Source organism: Etheostoma spectabile, chromosome 16, assembly GCF_008692095.1.
Source record: "Etheostoma spectabile isolate EspeVRDwgs_2016 chromosome 16, UIUC_Espe_1.0, whole genome shotgun sequence".
Lineage (NCBI taxonomy): Eukaryota > Metazoa > Chordata > Actinopteri > Perciformes > Percidae > Etheostoma > Etheostoma spectabile.
The window spans coordinates 24,201,137-24,221,789 of record NC_045748.1 but is presented as its reverse complement, the minus strand read 5'-3'; the positions used below and the strand labels follow the sequence as shown (position 1 = coordinate 24,221,789).

At 42.9% G+C, this 20,653-nt stretch overlaps 2 protein-coding genes across 5 annotated transcripts; one reads left to right on the top strand and one right to left on the bottom strand.

The window, feature by feature from the left end:
• Positions 1-561: 561 nt before the first annotated feature.
• c16h18orf54 (chromosome 16 C18orf54 homolog) lies at positions 562-12,500 on the top strand. 4 transcript variants are annotated; one of them, XR_004335556.1, is made up of 16 exons: positions 562-752; positions 1,733-1,859; positions 3,485-3,641; positions 3,732-3,899; positions 4,058-4,199; positions 4,316-4,385; positions 4,620-4,860; positions 6,054-6,118; positions 6,293-6,401; positions 6,496-6,576; positions 8,098-8,191; positions 8,578-8,638; positions 9,291-9,476; positions 9,947-10,002; positions 10,611-10,894; positions 10,998-12,500. XR_004335556.1 is itself a non-coding variant. In XM_032539100.1 (15 exons), the coding sequence occupies exons 2-15, from the start codon at positions 1,734-1,736 to the stop codon at positions 10,759-10,761; spliced, it is 1,704 nt and encodes a 567-aa protein (XP_032394991.1). In that variant the 5' UTR covers positions 562-752; position 1,733; the 3' UTR covers positions 10,762-11,072. The 4 variants fall into 4 exon arrangements, 3 of the variants coding, with proteins under 3 accessions (XP_032394991.1, XP_032394992.1, XP_032394990.1); XM_032539100.1 differs by having other exon boundaries at positions 4,623-4,860; positions 10,611-11,072; XM_032539101.1 differs by having other exon boundaries at positions 4,620-4,824; positions 10,611-11,072.
• Positions 12,501-14,260: 1,760 nt separating this feature from the next.
• On the bottom strand, positions 14,261-18,466 carry spag16 (sperm associated antigen 16). Its single transcript, XM_032539102.1, has 3 exons — positions 17,512-18,466; positions 16,880-16,984; positions 14,261-15,351 (listed from the first exon to the last, which is right to left on the bottom strand). Exons 1-3 carry the CDS (start codon positions 18,415-18,417, stop codon positions 14,710-14,712), a joined length of 1,653 nt encoding a protein of 550 aa, XP_032394993.1. The 5' UTR covers positions 18,418-18,466; the 3' UTR covers positions 14,261-14,709.
• Positions 18,467-20,653: the final 2,187 nt, after the last annotated feature.

Here is a 20,653-nt window from a genome sequence, read left to right as displayed (position 1 = left end):
CTGGCTGAGTGCACGCCATGGCCTTTAAATATTAATATTAGCACGGTGCACGCCCATATACAGAGGCTCAGTCCCCCCGTGTAACGGCAGCTGATTGGCCCTTTGCTGCATGCCGCCCCCCCCCCCCCCCCCTTTCATGTCTAATCTGTCCTGACATATAATAAAGGCCTAAAAATACAGAAGAAAACAAATCTTTAAAAAAAACCATATCTGTTTATATTAGCTCACCCTACATGACTTTCACCATGTCCACTATGATTTTATTGACTTAACTAGTCATGATATTGATATTACTTAGCCCACCACTTGATGTTACTATTTATAAAATTGCTGTGCTGGTTTTTATTAATGTTTTGTAAGGTGTAATTGGGTGTCTTGAAAGGCACCAACAAATCAATCTATTATTATTATTGTATTACTTTGCATTACATTATAATTGAATTTCATACAATGTGTGAAATAATGCCGTTGTTACTTGATATATCGAATGTGACAACACATTGCTGTAATACAGTTCCTTCTCGTCCTTTTTGGCTGCGCCAAGCACCCGTACCGTAATACCGCTAATAGAAGAGCATTTAGTGGTCGCTGTTTCGCAGACGGCTCGGCTTTAACGTTACCCGGGAGCCTTGAATTTTCTGTTAGGAACAACTAAAGTTTGCTAGTCACTGTAAAGTTATGCAGAGACACGCAAGATGTAAAGTTAGCTAGCTAACAACGTTAGTAAAAAGGAAACATTCTGGAGTAAAAATGTAAGTGTGCTATTTTGCTTTGATAAAGATTCGGGGGTTTAATTGGAACATTTTACCATGGGAGTGCTAACGTTAATTTAACGTTATTAACATCTAGCTAACTAACTAAGCTATCTAGCTAGCTAGCTAATGTCAGTGTGTTTAACTAACTTTTGTGATGTTGTCAATATGTTAGCTAGCGTTAAGTAGCACAGTTGTGAAAGGTCGTATAAAAATTGTATTTACACTAAGCTAACGGTAGCTAGGCAACTTAGTTATTCATTTCGGAATTCGTATTAACGGTGTGGCCTTTACGGGATGTTTTGCTTTGGCTATTTAGTTGTTGTTTAACGTTAGCTAACGCTAGCTAGCTGTTTGCTAAGCTAAAGCCAGTCAGCAAACTCCCGTCACTCAGTTTTTCTAACATAAAAACAACACGAGCTCGTTACTGACAGCTTTTTTTGTAAAGGCAAGACAAGCAAACGGGACAAAATCACTTGACACACGGACTCGTATTCTTCTGAGGGGTTGTCAGATCATGTTTAGCGTTAGCTGACTGAGGTTAAGACCAGTGGATGTCTGAATTTCAACCTAAAAATTAAAGTTTCTAATGGGTAAACCTGACAAATGCCTTTCACTGGTAGCTGTCTGGCTATACTCAATATTCTACTGCCTATACCAGATTTAAAATGCCAATTGTAGGATCACAAATGTGGATAGCTGTTATCCAAATAATAGACCTACAGGTCACTACAGTTGCATAACACACAAGCAATTTAAGTAATGATCTAATTTGTTTGCATCCTTGTTATGTTATATTTCTAAATAAGCTTCTGCTTGTGGAAAACGTGTATGCATAGCTACCCATAGATTAAGATTTTAAACATCCTTCTGAACATTTTACACTTCTCTCTATCCTCACACTGTTTTTTTTCATTTGTGATTTGGGGATTTATAACATCAGAATAATATTAGAACGTGTTTTTATTGTTTTTTGGCAGCATGGAGTCCGGCGTTGACTTTCCGTCTCCTGAGTCGACAGTGACCTCCCTGCTGTCCAGCTCGGGTCACCTGAGGAGCAGCCTCCTGGCTCCTGATCTCAACACCACCTTCAGATACAGAGACAAGGTGCGCTGGGCTTCTGCTAGTTCTGCTGGAGATCTGTTTCCCACAACAAATAATCAGGCACCATAGAGGAAATCTACCTGTCTTTAACCTATGTCCTAATATGATAACTTTTTATGATTTTATCATGTTGACTCATTTTACCTACAGTTTTACAAAAAAACTAAATGCAGAGGGAACATTACTATGTTTTTTCCTGTTGGTTTTAAGCGGTAAGCTTATGCAACCAGCTGGAAAACTCAACACACAGGGTGTAAATACAATTATGAACCTGAAAATGAGCATGAAATGAGCACTTTAAAGTCACAGATACAAAAAAATCAAAAGCCAAAAGCCTGTTTTTCCACTGTTCCAACAATCACCGCTCTGGTTTGGTTGAAATAAAACCCTTAATTCACCCATTTACATGTGGAGATATGCTGGCTCTACACATGCTAAAAGTAGTGATTGTTTAAATGGAGTCTGGTGGGTTTGGCGATGGTGATTTCGGGGCTGTTTCTGGTTAAACAAAAAGGATATTACTCAAGGCAGCCGCAGGTCTGAGACGCAAACAGCACAGTTGCTTTTCTCCGACTGCAGGACCCAGGCGGACCCAGGGCATGTTGGGGAAACGCCGGCCTCTCAGCTGATTGGTTCAGAATCGACTCAACATGATGACGTTTTATAAAAACTTTTAATGTTTTTGATTTTGAGGGATTTTAACTGCTAACTTTGGCTTATTCTGTACAGAACACATGTTGTGTGGCTGAGAGACTAAATCTGTTCAGATCACGGATCATCTACAGTGTGTTGTTAAATAAAATCAGCAACAGATTGCATGGAGAACATTTTGACAGCTACTCTGTCATAGTTTAATAACTGGAGACTTGTACAAGCTGATCTATGGCTCTAAAACATTTTATGAAATCGTAATCGGAACACAGTCTTTTTGTCACTTCCTGTTCATCCTGAAGGCGGCTGGAAACGGTCCGACTTGAGAGCGGATTGTTGTCCCCGCCCCCGGCTGCTGCCATCTGCTCTCATCCACTTTACAAGCGAGGCGCAGTTCATCTCGAACAAGCCTATTCATTCTCCCTCATGGGGGGAGGGGCATAGGAGATTGTTTGGGCTTTAGCAGAAAGAGGGGGGAGGGACTGGAAAGTTGTTGATTTTCAAATTCTTTGGCTAAGTCCTGGATCTTCACAGTCCTACCTACAGCACCTTTTAACAAAAAGGTTGTATGGACCCTTTCTGTAGAGATTCGTTCCAAATTGTTATCATGAGACTCTTAGAATAACAATCTTGGCTTGTCTGTGGCAAAAACCTTTAGTGGATAAAATTGATGTCTTTTTTTCCCCGTTAGGATTACATTGCAGCCCGATTTGCCGCTTTTGGTTTCAGCGTTCTCGCTCAATACTGGACCAATTTCAAAGATTATCTTGCAGGTGTGAATGCCCCCTGGAATTAAAAATATCCTTTTGATCCTGAATTATTTCAGCGCTTCAAGTTAAAATCCCTCCGGCTGCTTCTCAGTAAAAGCCCTCCAGCAGTCTTTTTGATGTCAGTGATAAAATACCAAGAAAAGCTGAAAAACTTTTTAGGCGCTGGGCTTACTAAAATTATCACTCCTGCTTATTGATTTATTGCAGATCTATGACTCAGCCACGGCAGCGTTGGACGCCTACATCACAGACTTTGAAAGGAGTCGTCAGAACAGCGGGTCGTTGACAGGAAGTCTGGTTCTGCCACATAGTCCGCCCTGCACGCCAAGCAGACCCCGAGCGAGCACGCTCAGAAACAAAGATGGTAGGTCCCCACATTCATCAAGTAAAGAAGTTGACAGTCTGCAACAGTTTATCTCTATATTATTGTTCTTTTTGTGTTTTTGTCTCACAGTTCTTAGGGAGCGTTTGACCGAGAGGGAGTTGGACTTCTTGAACCTCCCTGTCAGCTCTCTACATCACCGTGGCAACCGGGACAGGCTCTCCATGACGACAGACGAGCTGCTGTCTATACCTTACGACGGCTCGATGCCTGTCACTCACACCTCTGCCTTCATCCATGGTCCTTAAATGCATCATCCTTAACCACCAAAAGTTTTAAACAGATTGCCCAATATTAAAATTACATATATAATCAATTATAAAAGTATTAATAAGTTGAAGCCTTTGTGTCCATCTGCGTGCTTCAGTTCTTCTGACTTGTCTCGTCTGCTGATCCAGGTCTCCTTTCCCAGTCTGGACCCTCCCAGCCTTTCTCCTCTTCCTCCAGACTCGCACAGAGAACCTGGGACAGACCTAGCAGCCACGCCGCCCTCCACATGAACCACCACCCTCATCCAACCAGGACGCCCCGGAGCTCTAGGTTCATGCTGTTGACACTTATCCTTCTCATTTGGGATGTTTTCTGAAAGATCTCTGTTCTGTTCCGTCGGAAGTCTACATCACATTCTACCTTTCCTTACTTTCTTTTCTCTCCAGGTGCAGAGAAAGACCAGGGGCAGTCAAGTTTAATCCAGATGTTGACATCTCTTCAGTCAGCTACTATAGGGTGACCACCATTCACATAGATATATATTTTTTTGTACTTCTGTTTTGGGCTTTTGGCCTTTATTGGATAGCAAAGCTTAAGACAGGACAGTGGGAAAGTACATGGGGCGCACATTCAACCAGGGGAGCTGCCATGGTGCCTATACCATTTACGTTGTTATTTGCCGGTTTGTTTCTGTTTTAGATTCTGAGCAGGACTGCATTGAATCTCATTGTTCCTTCTTTCTGTCTCCAGAACTCTGCACACAGAGCATCAAGATCCGAGTGGGCAGAGCCGTCTTCATCCCTCCACCTCCCCCGCTGGTTCACCAGTAACAAGAGTGACATGGACTGTTCTGGAATCACCAGTGTGCCCGACCTGAAGTACCCAGCCTGGGTCCAACGCTGTGATCTCAGCGAGCCGCCACCGTCCTCAGAGGCAGAGCTGTGGGATGACCACGGTACAACACCGTCTGCACGCCACCAACACTGCCAAGGTCCACGGTTCAGTTCCCTCAATAACACTATAAATAATCACCGTTTCATGTAAGCTGCAGTTGTTTGCTTATCTGGCTAAAAAAGCTCAGTATTTATTGAGCTTTATTTTAAGGCCAAGGCTTAACAAACTCCATTAGTATCTGCACTAGTTTGTGGGGTTTTATGAGTCACCTAGTAATATTTAACATTTAACAGAGACAGGGTTTTTAACCAATTCTTAGTTAGCTACCTAGCTACATCTCATCAAATCTGTGTTTCAGCGGTGTTGAAATGTGCTCAGTTTGCACTATTAAAGGCTGCAAATCAGTCCGTGTGACCCTGTCCACATTTTTTCTCTTGGAAGTTTGCAGTCCTCAATATTATTAGCACTTAATTCACCTGCATACTGCAGGTAGATGCACGGACAAAGGACATTTCTGGCGACAAGATTGATGATCGCACGCTAGAAATGAGAAGCTGCTTTTGTCTAATTTGTCAATTCAAGGATCGAATAGAAATAAGTTGTTGTTTTTTAATACTGTGAGTAGTAAGTAGAGATGGTCCCATATCATTGTTTCCAATACCTGAACTTGCGTATCAGCCGATACCGAGTACCGATCCAATACCAGTGTGTCATAAATATTATGATTTTACAGCTGTATACTACTATCCCTGTGTGGATGGGATATGATTTCTATCTTTGTTGTACGGCCTGGCTCAGGTCAAACTTTTTGTGAAACATGAACAAACACAAAAAATGAATACTACAGAACTTATATCATCCAGTTCGACAGTCAATGGGGAAAAGAAGATAAAAAAAAAAGAAAAAAAAAAAAAGGAAGAAATACTTATATGTAGATTTTCTTTATGGCAAAATTAAGTGGTATCAGCTTAGTGCATAAAGGACTTATAGATACCAGCATTTCAGGCAGAATCGTAGGCCTTTCTGATACTGATCAGTATCGGAGCATCTCTAGTAGTAAGTAGCATGTGGAAGAATTGAAAAGCTTGACAGGCTTAACAGGAACTAAGGGGGAAAGGGCTCAACAAACAGTCCATTGCATTGTTATAAATCATCATCATGAAATTTGTTTTTCTTAAAAAAACTATGATAATTTTACCCGAGAAAAAAAGATTTAAAAAAAAATGATGGTGAACATTGCTAGCATCCAACAAATGCTCATGCTTTTTGGTGTTGTTCTTCCACCTGCAGCTCCCAGAACTCCGTCCTGGGTAGCAGAGCTAGAGGATGATGATCCAGACCACAAACCCAAGCAGGTGAGGGAACCGATGAGAACTGATTTGGAGCATTCAATTTGGTCACTCAGCAGCTTATGTTGTCTGATAAACTGTATTTCACCTTAACAACAGGATGGCAGAATAGTCCTGAGTCAAAAAAAAGGGTTCCATGCCCACATATTTCAGCGATTGTGTGTGTTGGTGTGTTATTAGGTTGACAGCCAGCTGACTCTCAGAGATCTGAGGCTTCAGTTTGCTGAACAGATTTCTCTACTGGCTGCAGAGAGAAACAGCTCTGACATCATGGGAACACTGTTCAAAGGTGGAAAAGACAACATGTGGATGTCAAACTACATCAAATGTGTGTTACAGACTAATAATGGTGTTTTTGCTGTTTGTGTTTGTCCTCCTGTCAGACAACCGGATCGAGTCTCTGATCCAGAAGGCCGATCAGGTGTTGAACTCTCTGTCTCAGAGTTCTGGAGAAGCAGATCCAGGTGAGTGCAGGACTCAACCCATGACTCAAGGTTTCAGACCACTGTTATTCAGGACACAATGAGTATTTTGTAGTTTGTTTTCTACAGATTTTCATCTGGTAGGATTTTTAACTGAAGTTGTCTATTGATAATATGATTAATAACAGTGTTGCCACAGGAAACAATATCAATGCCCAGAGAAACTACAGGTGTGTTCACAGTCTCCTGTCATCTTGATGTGCCTCTCTGCAGCAGTAGATTTTTAGACCAGTATATTTAGTAACAAGGTCACACTGGTGGCTAACTCAAACACATCCGCTTCACAGTAAACATCTGCTGGCTATATGTAAGCACCCACTCAAAATGTGGGTACTGCAGTTGTACGGGCTGGAACACACCCTAAACTTGATTTTAAAGCTCTGCCATTAGGGATTACAGCGTAGCTACACTGTGAAACGTCTTGCTCCAGTCTAGGTTGCGAAGCTGGTTATGGTTGTTCTGCCTTTGTTTTGAGATCGAGACTGGGGTTCAAACACGTATGGCTGAGTCGTAGCCATGGTTACCGGCTGAAGCGGGTTTTGTTTTGGCTCACACTAGCTTGCTTGTCAGGGCCCGCACTACTCTGCTTCTGACTGGCTAGTAGTGACATGCCTCACTCTGTAGCTGAAACGGAGCGCTCAACACACAGGGTGAAAAGAAGAGCCACAGCAATGTGCTGTACCCATAAAATATGGATTTTTTTGTAAATTCAACCATGTAAACCTATTCTGGTACAACGTCTAAATACAAGCACGAACCTGAAACGAAAATCAAATCCTTGAAAAAGCTGTTGCCGCCCAGGTCCATCAGCATATGTCCAACCATGATCTCAATGAACCTCTTCCGTCAGGATTCAGACCGTATCATAGTCCAGAGACCACCCTCATCAAAATCATAAAGGCTCTGCTCACCACCTTGGACACATCGGTAGTCATTCTCCTTGACCTCTCTGCACCCTTTGACACAATCTCCCATACCATTCTGCTCGACCGCCTAGTCCATCATCAACCACGGCGTGCCTCAAGGCTTCCTTAGCTCAGCCACTCTAATTCTGTGAAGTGTCCTTGGATTTCCATGAAAGGTACAATATAAATAAAACAATTGCGGTCACTTGACTTATTTGAAAATGCGGGTTTGTGCAAGGTGTACCGTTGTCTCTGACCAATCAGTGGTCTGCAGTGTTTTAACTCCTCCTTCTAGTATTGACTCCAAACCAAACAAAGTACTATCCACAACTTTTGCTAATGGAAAAACAGAAAAAAGGACACGTACTATGCAGTGGAAATGCAGCAATAAACAGATGTTACCCTTGTGTCTTGTTGCTCATTGCAGGTTTTATTGTGTCTAAATGGAACAATTATTGTTATCTGACACTATCAGAGAGACAATTAACAGTGAAATCTTTATCTTATGACACCATCACTGCATTAAAGAGATTTTTCACACATGTAACGGTGATGCCTTGTTCTTAAATAACTAAATGTGGAATAACTGTTGTTGTAGGCAGTCCTGCGGATTATGTTGAAGAAGCCGTCAGTCCAGCAAACACTGAGGAGCTGCTGCTCTGTTCTTCCTCACACACCCGTCCATTCACTCAGTAAGACTTATTTACTCTTACCCTTTTTGACCTAGTTCTGATGGACCATGAATCAACCCACTGAGTAACGACTTGTTGAAGTGGGGCGGCTGTGGCTCAGTGGTAGAGTGGTTGCCTGCCGGAAGGTCGGTGGTTCAATCCCCGGTCCTGCAGTCCCATGTCGAAGTGTCCTTGGGCAAGACACTGAACCCCAAGCTGCGCATCAGAGTGTGAATGTGTGTGAGTGTTTATCTGATGAGCAGGTGGCACCTTGTACGGCAGCCTCGGCCACAGTGTATTAATGTGTGTGAATGGTGAATGTATGATGTAAAAGCGCTTTGAGTAGTCGTTAAGACTAGAAAAGATATATAAATACAGCACATTTACATTTACATTTGAACCTGCAGGTACTTTGCAACCGCAGCAGGAGGGGGCATCCCAGAGGCTCTGACTGACACTAAAGCTCAGGTAAGCGTTCATTCTGTCCTCCTTCACCGCTCAGAGCCACCTGCCGCTGCTACCACAAGCGGGAGAGACACACTCGTATACACACACACACACAGAGGTTGCTCAATTTATAGTTACATGTCATTAAGTTCTTGCAGTAGTAGTGGAATAGGCCTCTTCATCACTCTATATCCTCAAAGTTCAACTTCAGGGATTGCTCTAGTGCCGCAGGAAATTTTGCCGGATGCATATCTTTTTGACAAAGTCCGGTTCCTTCTGCTTTCTTTGTATTGGAATTGCATTGTGTGGCGGCCGATGTTGATTATGTGGCTCATCATCACAAATTAGTCTGTGGGAAACCAGAGCACGTTTCTCTCCCATCCCAGAATGCTATGTGGACTAGCCAGACCCTACTTGGCGGCGCTGTGGAGGATGGCTTGGCAAAGTGAGACTAATTAATCACCACCTATAGGAGAGATTAACATTTTCTCTTTCCCAGATTATTAAAGAAGCTGCAGGGCCAGTATCATAATCCACATTTTTTGGTTCAGATATACGATGGTGAATGGAGACCTCAGCTGGGTTTCCCATGTGGTTCCTGTAACACAGAAGTCTGTGATCCTCTGACATATCCAGGATCACAGCGCCCCCTTTGGTTTGCTGTCTCTCCCAGGCTCAGGTCTCTGGTCTCCATAGAAACAGCATCTTGAAGCAGCCTGGTCCAGTGGAGGCTCTGAAACAGATGCTGTTCAGACTGCAGGCGGTGGAGGCAGAGGTTCAGCGGCAAACGCAGGCATCGGTAGCTCCAACGTTCTCCGACGAGGACGGGCTGCAGACAGAGAAGACTCCAGAGAAGCAGGTATGAAAACACTCTGCATTGATTATTATATCAGAAACAGAACGAAAATATCCAGTGTGGCAACATTTAGCCTTCCCCATGAGTAATGTAAACAAACAACCAACGGTCAACCAAAAGTCAAGTGTTTGAGGTCCTACAGGACTTAATGGTGCATTCAGGTACAGCTCGTTAAACTCATGATGCATTCATGTGCACCTTGCCAACTCTGAAACCCTTAGTTGTTGTAAAGTACCTGCCTGCCATCTAGTGGCTCTTATTTTGGCATTGCTTTCATTGCTTAGAAAAATGGAATCGAATCTTGACTTTATAATCCAAAGACAAGTTAAATTGTTGATTTGGAGAAAAGTGACATCCTCCAGGTTTATTCATCATCTACACAGAGTTCCTTCAAACTCTGCTGTCAACATTTGGCTGTATTGTATGGTGAAAATAATAACCCCTACACACCTGAGTTTGTGTTTGTGTTGCAGAGGCCTGAGAGTGCAGCAGAGCTGGAGAATTTTCCTGGTGGACCATCACTGCAGCGGTAACTCACCCTGAACACATTGGGAATCTGAGAGTTTCTGTGTTGTTGTCACTTTTCCTGTAAAATATCTCAACATCTTTTAAATGTACTGTTACCAACATTCTCACAGCCTCAGCTGTGTTTCGGCTGCACTAAAATAAGATGGTGAAAATGCCAAACATCAGCCTTCTGATTAGTAAGCATGCTAAAGTTAACATTCTTCTCAATGCACAGCTCTCCCTAAGTACAACCTAAGGCAATAATCACACCTGGGGTCTGTTTTACATTATAATCCTATCCATGTTTCATAAAAGTCCTGAGCGCTTTTTAAAACTCCACTGCCGTTTTCTGACAGCTGACCAATGGCAAGTGGAGTACCACGACCTGTCGTTTCCATAACGACAAGGAAAAATGGTAAAGGTGCCGATAAATAGACTTGTGCTATTGTCTACGTGCAGCGAGTTATGGGATTTCTTGTCAAAACAAGTGTGATCATGGCCTCATAGACTTCACTAATGTTAGTCTCAGTCACAAAATACTTATCTCAGCTAATAAAGTGTATTTTGTCCTGATTGGTCCCACAGTTGTGAGTTCAGAGACACATTTTGAATGAATATTTCCATCCTCAGAGCTATGCACCACCTGAGCCGTCTGAAGGTGCTGGTGGAAGAAAGAGAGAAGAAACACCCAGAGAAAGAAGAGGAGAAGGACGAAGATGAAGGACGCTACTCCTCGTCTTCTGCTGAAGGACTCCCCTGCACTCAGCAGAGCCCCACCTGAAGCTAAAGGCCGGTTTACCAGAGCGGTGCACCTCCAGGCGGGGTCTCCTTCGGTCAGTGGTCTCACTGGGCTCGCCCTCGCGTCCAGCAGCAACAATCAGCAGACGTTTCTGCCTAAACTCTGCCCTGGATAGGTATTTCAGATGAAAAGGTGCAATACTCAGTACAGGGACCATACCAGTCCCATTTGGAAATTCATAAAATGTGAGTTTAAGTTGTGTGAACGGTGTGTTACAGTGAAGGAAGCTGGGAAAATCGGAGTGTCATTTTTCCAAGTCTAAACTGTCCCTATATCCTGAGTCCGATCCTCTGGGCCTCCTCCTCGTGCTCCTAGTGGCCCAAGAACAAACGACCAATCAGAGCCGAGGATTCTCTGCAGCTAGAGAATCCTAATTCAGATAAAATGTTTCATCTGCTCATCTAACTCAGCACAGATAAGAGGATTGTTGTTTATTAAATGTCGCCGTCTCTGTGACCACGTTTACATGCTCTTAATATTCCGTTTTATTACCTTATTTTAAAAAAGACCATATTCCGACTGAGCTGTTTACATGTACTAATGGAAGTGAATATTCAATTAATATTCCCATTGTAGCTGCGCAAAACACGTTGTTTTTCTCTTCCCCCCCCAACGTTGTGGTGATCTGGTTGGACCGTGCGAGCCCAGCGTCCCTCTTTCATTCCTTCAACCAGCTTCTTGAAAAGGTCGCCGTGGTGACGTGTGTTCATATCCAAACACCTGCTGATATCAAAGTCTTTGATAATGTTTAACCCTCATGTTGTCCTTGGGTCAAATTTGACCCGTTTTCAGTTAATTGTTTTATTTTGGCACAAAAAATGGGCCGTCCACATTAAAAATATCAAAAAGCTTTGGCAAGAACATCAAAAAAAGCACCCTAAACATTAAATAAGTAACAAAAAATGTCGGAAAAAGCGATAATAATGTTGAGAAAGTGACCAAAACGGTTTTAGTTTTTTTTCATGGTTGATGGGAAGACAACACGAGGGTTAAAAGTAGCAGTTTCTCCTTCTCAGGTCTGCAGTAGAGATGTAACAGTATGAAAATGTAACCTCACGGTTCTAGTGACCAAATTTATCACGGTTTTTGATATTACCGCGTTTATTAAAAAAGTGTGTTCAATTTTCCTTTAGCAGCAACCTTTTTCCTGCACGTTCTGCAGACGAGATAACTATATCCAATCAGCTGTCCTTCTGCTTTCTTATCATTAGGGACGTCCAAAGAATGCTTCTATAACCACAATAATACCAGGATATCCCACGCCTTAATTGGAAAATGCTACATTCGGAATATCCAACCGGAATATGTTTACATGACCCGTATCAAATTCGGAATAGTGTCATATATATGTCATATATGTCTATTATGAATATTTGTGCGCATGTAAATGTACTCCCTGAAAAGTCTCTCTATATTTAACATCTTCCTAAATACTGCAAGCATCTGTGGAGCTGCAACGTGAATGTGCCAATATGAATATGGATTCTAGTTCCTGCACTGAAAATGTTTTGATGATAACTCGTTGTCATGGCGACTGTAAACATACCCACATAACCATGCTAACCTTGCCATATTATAGTGCTAAATGCTACATGCTGAAGTTAAGCGTATTTCCGTGCTAAAAACTTAAATGTTACATGTTAAACGTCACACATGACGCTAAACCTCGACAACAAGGATGATGTGAAGAAAAGAACTTTTGTAACTATATACTTTTGGCAGATTTTGTGATAGTATGGAAAAAATGGTTTAAAACATGGGTTTATTCCCCAGACAAAGATAAAGAAATAGTTTAGTTTATTAACTATTTGTACAGAAATTCTATAATTGTGCTGGTGCTAGGGTTGCACGATAGGAGGATAATATCGAATTGTGATTATTGCAGTACAATTCACGATATTGGCGAGAATGATCATTTTGTATAATTCTCATTTTCATTGACAATTAACATTGATATAATTTTTTTTTTTTGGAATCTGTACCAAACAGATTTTTGTGTCCTTTTAGTCTGTAGGGTAGGATTAGTATGTCGGGACGTCTCTGCAGCAACACAATACTTCATTCAGAATGGTTTGACACATATGTTGCAATTAACAACTATTGCGGTCCCCCCCCCCCCCCCCCCCCCCCCCCCCCCCCCCCCCCCCCCGGGCGATTTGAATAGTGCACTAGTCCATATTGCGTTTGGGATACAGTTGTGATTAATTGTGCAGCCCTAACTGGTGCCACTTTAAAAAGGATACCAGCCATACTGAGTGTTGGCATGCCATGATTTATGGCATGATTTATAACAATTGGTGGTCATAGGGATTTCTAACCGCAGACTGTTATTGTTTCATAGCTAAAGTCAGCCAAATAAGCAGAGTCATAATTCCAGACGTTGCCTGATAAATCCAGTCTTGTGCCGATGCTCTGACGACGCCCCGCTGTCTGTCTTCTGAGAACGTCTCCCCACGCCGCACGTGTTAAATGTCACTTGAAACATTATTGACAATTATTTACCTAAAAGCTATTTTTATGAAAGGACCAATTGCCAACCCTACAATATATTTCCAATATCGATTTTCATGTATTTTGTGATATCTAAATTTTCGGTGTATCGCCGAGCCCTATTATATAATTACATATTATATTAATAAAAAATAAAAATGTGGACGCCTCGTGTCAGCAAAAGCCTTTCGTTTGAGGTTATTAAACCTAAATGTAATGGATATAGTGCTGTATTAAATGTAAAGTTAATTATTACTCCTTTTTTCCCCACAACATGGACATCTTTCCCTTCTCTATCACCCATCCCATATTATGTAAATGTGATCTCTTTTGGCCCCATCCTCAACAAGTCCTCGTTTGTATTTGCTGGTGCGATAAGATCGTTGCCGCCTCACACTTTAGTTCCTGTGTGATTTCAGTCAGTATGATTATGACCTGCATCACAAAATCAGATTATTGATCTATTTGTATTTTTATTCACTTCTTTGGCTTTTTAGCTGATGAAAAGCGACTGACGGTGTTTTCTCTCGTGCTTCACTGTCGGAACCCTTAAAGTGCCAAATCATTTTGGGCCCTCCTCATGCTAGAATGAATAGCTGTGGATATGGGGAGGGGCCCGTAGGAAATGCCTTTCTACAGGGCCCAGAACAGGAGACCTGGACATGAAAAATAGTTATTTTCTAATGGATGCAATTTTAATGATTAACACAAAGTGCTTATATTTCCATGTGATAGGCTTGTCTCCAGCTGCTCTGAGGTGGTTTCTCTTCAGACAGTTCACAATAAAACGGATCTTGGTTTACTAGGCAAGCGTCGGCTCATTTTTAATGTTAAGGATCATTTGGACGTTCTTAGGAATTGGCCCTCTTTCACAGCTCCCCATAAACTCTTATCATACATTCTAAATAGAGCTGCAAAGATTAATCAATTAGTTGTCAACTATAAAATAATCACCAACTATTTTTAAATGGATTCATCTGTCCTTTTTTATTGAAACAAAGTAAAGCTTTTCTTATTCCAGCTTTGTTAAATGTGAATGTTTCTAGTTTCTTCTCTACTCTGTGACAGTAAACTAAATAAATTTGAGTTGTGGACTAAACCAGACATATGAGGAAGTCATCTTGGACTTCGGAAAAACACTGATCCACATTTTTTTTTAATTTTCTGACTTTTTCTTCTTTTTTTAGGAATTTTTTGGGGCATTTCGGGCCCAAAACAATTGTTTTGTTTAGGGAAAAAAAATGATAATCGTTAGTTGCAGCCCTAATTCCTAAACAAAATGATTTATTTCAAATCTCATTGACGTGTGAAGGTTTTCTGTCATATTAGAGTCTAAAGAAGACATGTTTAGTAGTCTCTATGAAGTTGGGAGACTTGTGAAAGACATCATCTAAACAGTCATCAGCTGGTTTTACTTCCGAGGTTTGCATGCACGTTATGTCACGCCCAGATGTTAATCAGTCCATCGCTCCCTGCTGACATCACGGTCTCCCCCGTGTGATCGAACGTCACACTCTGCACGCCATCCCTGTGTCCCGAGAGGCTGCTCGCCGCGCACGAACCCACCTCCACCACTCGGACCAGACCGTCGCTGCCGGCGACCGCTAGCATCTTCCCCGAGGGGCTGAACGCCACCTGGTTGGCGGCCGATGGCCCGGCGTCTACCGTGGCCATGGCCGCCGCAGTTTTCCTCATGTCCCACAGGTTGACGATGCCGCGGGAGTCGCAGGAGGCCAGGACGTCGCCCGCCGGGTTGGAGGAGGCGTGGTTGCAGGGGTGCTGGTGGAAGGCGGAGCTGCAGACACCCAGTCTGGCATCCCACACGGCGAGGCTTTTGTCAGCCGAACAGGTGAGGAGGAGGTTGGAGGAGGGCAGGAAGCAGACGCTGTTGACGGAAGCGGCGTGGCGGCGCAGCGTGAGGCGGCAGCGCTGGCTGTTCAGGTCCCACAGCTTGGCGGTCCTGTCAGCCGAGCAGGAAGCCAGGAAATGGCCGCACGAGTGGAAGGAGCAGCCCCAGGTGGGCTGGCTGTGACCGCGCAGCGTCAACACGCAGCGGCCACCAGAGAAGTCCCAGAGACGCACCTGCAGGAAAGAACAATCCAAGAGGGGACTGACGTCTTTATTGCCTCCAGGGGAAGTTGCACAAGAGCATAGTGCATTATACCCACTGCTATGATTATTCTGAATCATATTTCTCTACATCTGTATCAGTGTCTGTGTTTTTCCTCGCCAATGTTGCCACAAATGCTTGCTCGTGGGAAAGTGTTGGGGGTTTTGTAAATTATATGAGTATGGTCTAGACCTACGCCATCTGTAAAGTGTCTTGAGATGACTCCCGTTGTGATTAAACACTATAAATTTAATTGAATTAAAAAAAAATGTAAAGAACATCAACAACCATACACAACTGCACATAGTGTAACAGTCTAACTACCCTGTCCAGTTTGTTTGTTTTGTACAGACACTGCTCCCCCCCCCCCCCCCCCCCCCCCCCCCCCCACAACACTCAATACAAAAGGTCAATATACTCTGAATGAATTGGTTGTAGAACAATGTCAGCACAGTTCTGTTAACCACTGACCAAGAAGATCAGGAAGAACAGAAACCTTACTAAGATCATATTGGGTTGGACTTTAAAGGGTCCTTTTATCCCTTCTATTACTATACTATTTCCCCATGCATTGGTATCTATGTGACTGATGTGAACAACAACCAGTTGGAATTGGTCCAGAATTGAGCGAGAACACTGTAACCGGCAGCTACGTGGCTGCAATGTAAGGGCAAATGGGCACATTGTCAATTTCTGTCTACAAAAAGTGCTGTTCTTTCCACCAGCCGGCTCAGATTATTATTCCAAGTCTCTGACGACATTATGGACAGGACCCTTACAGAGATAGACCTTTTAGTTACAGAGTAAGATCCCAGACGTGACTCTTAAATCTTACTCTTTAACAAAAAGGTCTATCTCTGTAGGGATCCTTTCCATAATGTTGTCACACACTTAGATTAATAATCTGAGCCTGTCAGTGGCAAAACTAGCACCTTTTGTGGACCTAACTTGAAGGTGTGTAATTGCCCAATAATGTTCCATTGCGCTGCCGACTGCAGGGGTCTTGCTTAATAGTGGACCGTTTTCCAAAACTGTTAACATCAGTCGCTTATGGTGTCTTTCCACTGCAGGGTACCTACTCCACTCGCCTCGACTCTACTCTTTTTTTTTTTAGTTTTCCATTACGAAAAAATAGTCCATTGTTCAGTTCCACCTCAGTCGAGGTTCCAAGCAAGCTGAGGCGACACCAAAAGGTGACGTGAAACCCTGCAGACTGCTGATTGGTTGGAGAGAATCGTCATATCACTGCGTCATCATTGCTAGCGACGGGCGGGGGGGGGGGGCTGAACAAACCCTGTCGTGTTTAAATAGTTTAGCCAACCTTTTTTAGCTGCCTCCAGCTTCTTTATAAACTACATTTCTCTTCTGGCAACAATGCCATTACACACACACACACGTAGGAAAATAGGATCCAGGTTGAAAAAGAAAAAAAAAACGAAGTTACCCTTTAATGTGTCACACACCTGTTGCAGTAGTGTTTTGTAATAAAGATGAACTTACCATAGAGTCTCCACTGGTTGTTGCCAGTTTTGTCCCATCAGGGTGAAAGCTGCAGCCAGACAGCCAATCAGAGTGACCCTCGCCTGTCAGCACCATCTCTGCAACCTGGCAACACACATTACATGACATCGCATTTCAGTACAACAGCCAATCAGAGTGCCTTTCAACAAAATAATAGGATTTTAGTGACTTGTCTCGCAACCGGTTATTGCACACCACACACATGTTAATGTGACATTTGTAATTCTATTTTAGGCTCCTTCCCCATAGTTTATGATCTGTAAAACGTCTTCTGTGAAATCTGAGGGCAGGAAGTTTTAAGTGCCTTAAAACCTGCATTCTATCTCATTTCCAGCAGAGGGCGACAAAAAGAAGTATGTTTCTATAGAAGTCTATGGGGAAATGGTTGCCAGTTTAGTTTAGACACTGAAACGACTAGTTAAGTTTAGAAAACATATTGTGGTCTGGATTAAAACCATGAAAATAAAGTGGAAAATAGAGAGCTAGGTGACCGTGAGGAGATATTCCCTGAATTTGACAAGATGTGCATTGGAATAACATCACTTACTATACTTTTTGATATGTAAACTATTATCTGTAATGTTGACATGTAGTGCACACCTTTGTCTCACCTTCTCTCCGTCGGCTTGCAGCACCCACAGCCTCCAGCTGCGGTCATCACTGGCGGAAGCCAGGATCCGTTTCCGTGGATGGAGGTCTATGCAGCTGACGGGGAGCTCGTGGGCTCTGAAGGAATAGGACAGACTGAAGGAACCGGGGCTTCTGCATTTCTGAAATCCCGCCTGAGCCAGGTGAGGGTTCCCCAGGCGGCTGCAGGCGGGGAAGTCGGTGTCCTTCGGATGTCTGCTGCTCATGGGGCTTCTTGCTGGCGACTTCTCAGCGCCGTTGCTCTTTTTGTTGCTTTTCTCTTTTGTAATTTGGGCTTTTTTTGCGTCCGTGGTGCTTTGAACTCGGTCCTTTTTTAAACTGATGAGCATTTTGTACCTCAGAGCTGCTTGATATTTGTCCTCCAGCTGCCTCAGCGCCGGCTCGTAGGACTCCAGGTGTTTCTTCAGCTCTTTAAAGTCCTCCATCAGCCGGTTTTTGTCCCCCGCGACTCGTCGGTACTGTAGCCGGTGGAAATCCCTCTCCCTCTGCATCCTGACCAGCGCCTCCCCCGCCACCAGCACGTCCTGTCGGAGCAGGTCCGTGTCTCTGCGGACCGTCTCCAGCTCGCTCTGGAGGAGCTGCCCGTGTGTGAGAGCATCCGGGACGAACGTCGCCGCCCCCGGTAGGAGCTCCTGCGCTGAGCCGTACCACTCTGCCTCAAAGCGGCTCAGAGTTCGACTCAGGCCGGCCCTGCGGAGGAAGTTCCTCAGGAAGTCGTCCACCGCCTCCGGGATTTCGGCGACACTTTGTTGTTCGGGTGGCCCGGGGTGTCTTCTAGAAGCTGTCGCGGGGGCCCCCTCTTCAAAGTCTTCCTCCTCGAGACTCCTCTCGTCCTCCTCCTCTGCTCTCTCTTTTTTTCTTGCCGACATGTTCTCTCTCTCGTCTGTCTCTGAGCTTCTTGTTTACCTGTTGCCATGGTTACTGTGCCGGAATAGAAAGATTCGCGGCATTTTTCGGGTCCCCTCCGAATCAAAACTTAGTTACTTGGTGACTAAAAATATAACTGCCACATGATTATATCATATATTTTGCATCTATATGCATCTATATTTAGGCTTATTTGAAGGGCTTTGGATATCTTTGTCATTGACTTTAGCCCATTGTAAAGGCTACTTTTTATTATTTATTTAACAATATAATACACTTGAAATGTAGGCATACAAATTTTGATAATGTGTTAGCTTGGAAAAATATATTTAATTTACATATATTTAAATAAAATATTTTTACATGTACAAAATGCTTTTTTCTGTTTTTTTTTCTGTTTTATATGTCCTGTAAAGATTAGTTATTGTATTAATTTTGTGCACCCCGTGGAGTAGCGCTTCTAATTTTGCTGTGTTGTAAAGTGCAATGACAATAAATAATAAAGGCATTCAATTCAATTTAATGAAAAATATAGTAGGCTTTGTATTTGGACTTTTCCCTCTGACCGCCCCTCTGAACTTCATTACAGTTTGTTCCGTTATCGGACCACAGATGGAAAAGTAAGGCAGAGATGTTGTTTTTTTATTCATATTTTTATTTGTTTACGCCTGAATGGCATAGGTTTGGTTACATTGTCATTTAAAAAAAAAAAGATTGAACAATACAAAAAGAAAACATTTTTTCTTTCATTTTGTTGATTGTATTGTACCTAGTATGGGTTGCATGATTCGGAAAATGTCACAATTCCATATTAATTTTTAGGCTTGAGATTCAATTAAAAAAACGATTCTCAATTTAAAAACAAAAACAAATACACAGTATGTAAATGTAGTTAGTTTTCCTGTATGATAGCATACACGCCACTTAAAAGAAAAATGAATTTTTAGACTTCTGTGAATCAATTTGGAATCTGTAGATCTTGAATCGCGATACAAATGTGTATCGATTTTTATTTTTTATTTTCATTTTATTTTATTTTTTTGCACACCCTTAGGGATCCTCTCAACTGACGTGTCTTCCTTTGTGTAGAGAACCAAGTCACACCAGTCCACACCAGGAACCAAGATCTGGCCCCGGATCTGCCATAAGTAGCCTATGGGGGGCAGTAGCTCAGTCCGTGGGGAGATGGGTTGGGAACTGGAGGGTCACTGGTCCAAGTCCCCGTATGGACCAAAAAGTACAGAGTGTGGATTGGTGGCTGGAGACATGCTACTTCCTAGTGTTTTGGGCACTGCCAGGTGCCTTTGTGCAAGGCACTGTACCCCCGTGCGCAGCCCACTCACTCTGACATCTCTCCATTAGTGCATGTACAGATCCTGTGTGTGTGTGTGTGTGTGTGTGTGTGTGTGTGTGTGTGTGTGTGATAACTAACAAAGTGTGGACACAGAGTGTAAATTGTAATTTCCCCATTGGGGATCAATAAACAGATTAAAAATTAAATTAAATTATGGATGAGATGTCCAATCCGATCTTAAAGGTTAGAGGTTATGTAGTTAGTGTGGGGTTTCTGGCGGCGCCATGAGGACTCCTGAGTAATGTCCACATGATGCAAGCCTTACGGCCATTTAACAGTCAGTGCATCCAAGCGTGCGCGTGCCACTGTGACGTCAGAACGATCCCGCTGGCGCGCCAGGATTTTGGGTGCATGTCCAGTATTTGTACATTCCAGGCTTTGAGGCTCTTTTAAAAAAGATGGATCGATAAAAAAAATCAGTTCAGCCAAATTAAAGAAAGTTTGAATTTGATTCGCTGGTCAGACTGTTTTTTTATTCTGACTCAAAGTGAAACCCTGTTCAGGTCTGGACTCCGTCACCGCTGCTATTTACAGACTGAAGGGCACACAGGGCATTATGGGTAAGAACGGCCCTTATCACAGCAGGGAATGTTAATGAAACCCAGATAGTTTCCATGTGTGACCTCAGGAGATACAGGGACGCAAATAGACGGGAGGGACAGACAGACCTAGTGGACGCCTGTGGAAGCAAATAAGAGACATCTGTCCTCGAACTTTAACAGCCACTGAATAGTCAAAATTGAATATTTTATTTTGAAAAACCAATCTAAATTAAGTAATTTAAAGGTCGTTTGATTTTTTTTGTTTTTTGTTGCAATTTTAAAAGCATAATTGAAATGAATAATGAATACATTTTTTTCAATGGTCACATATTCAGATTCCAG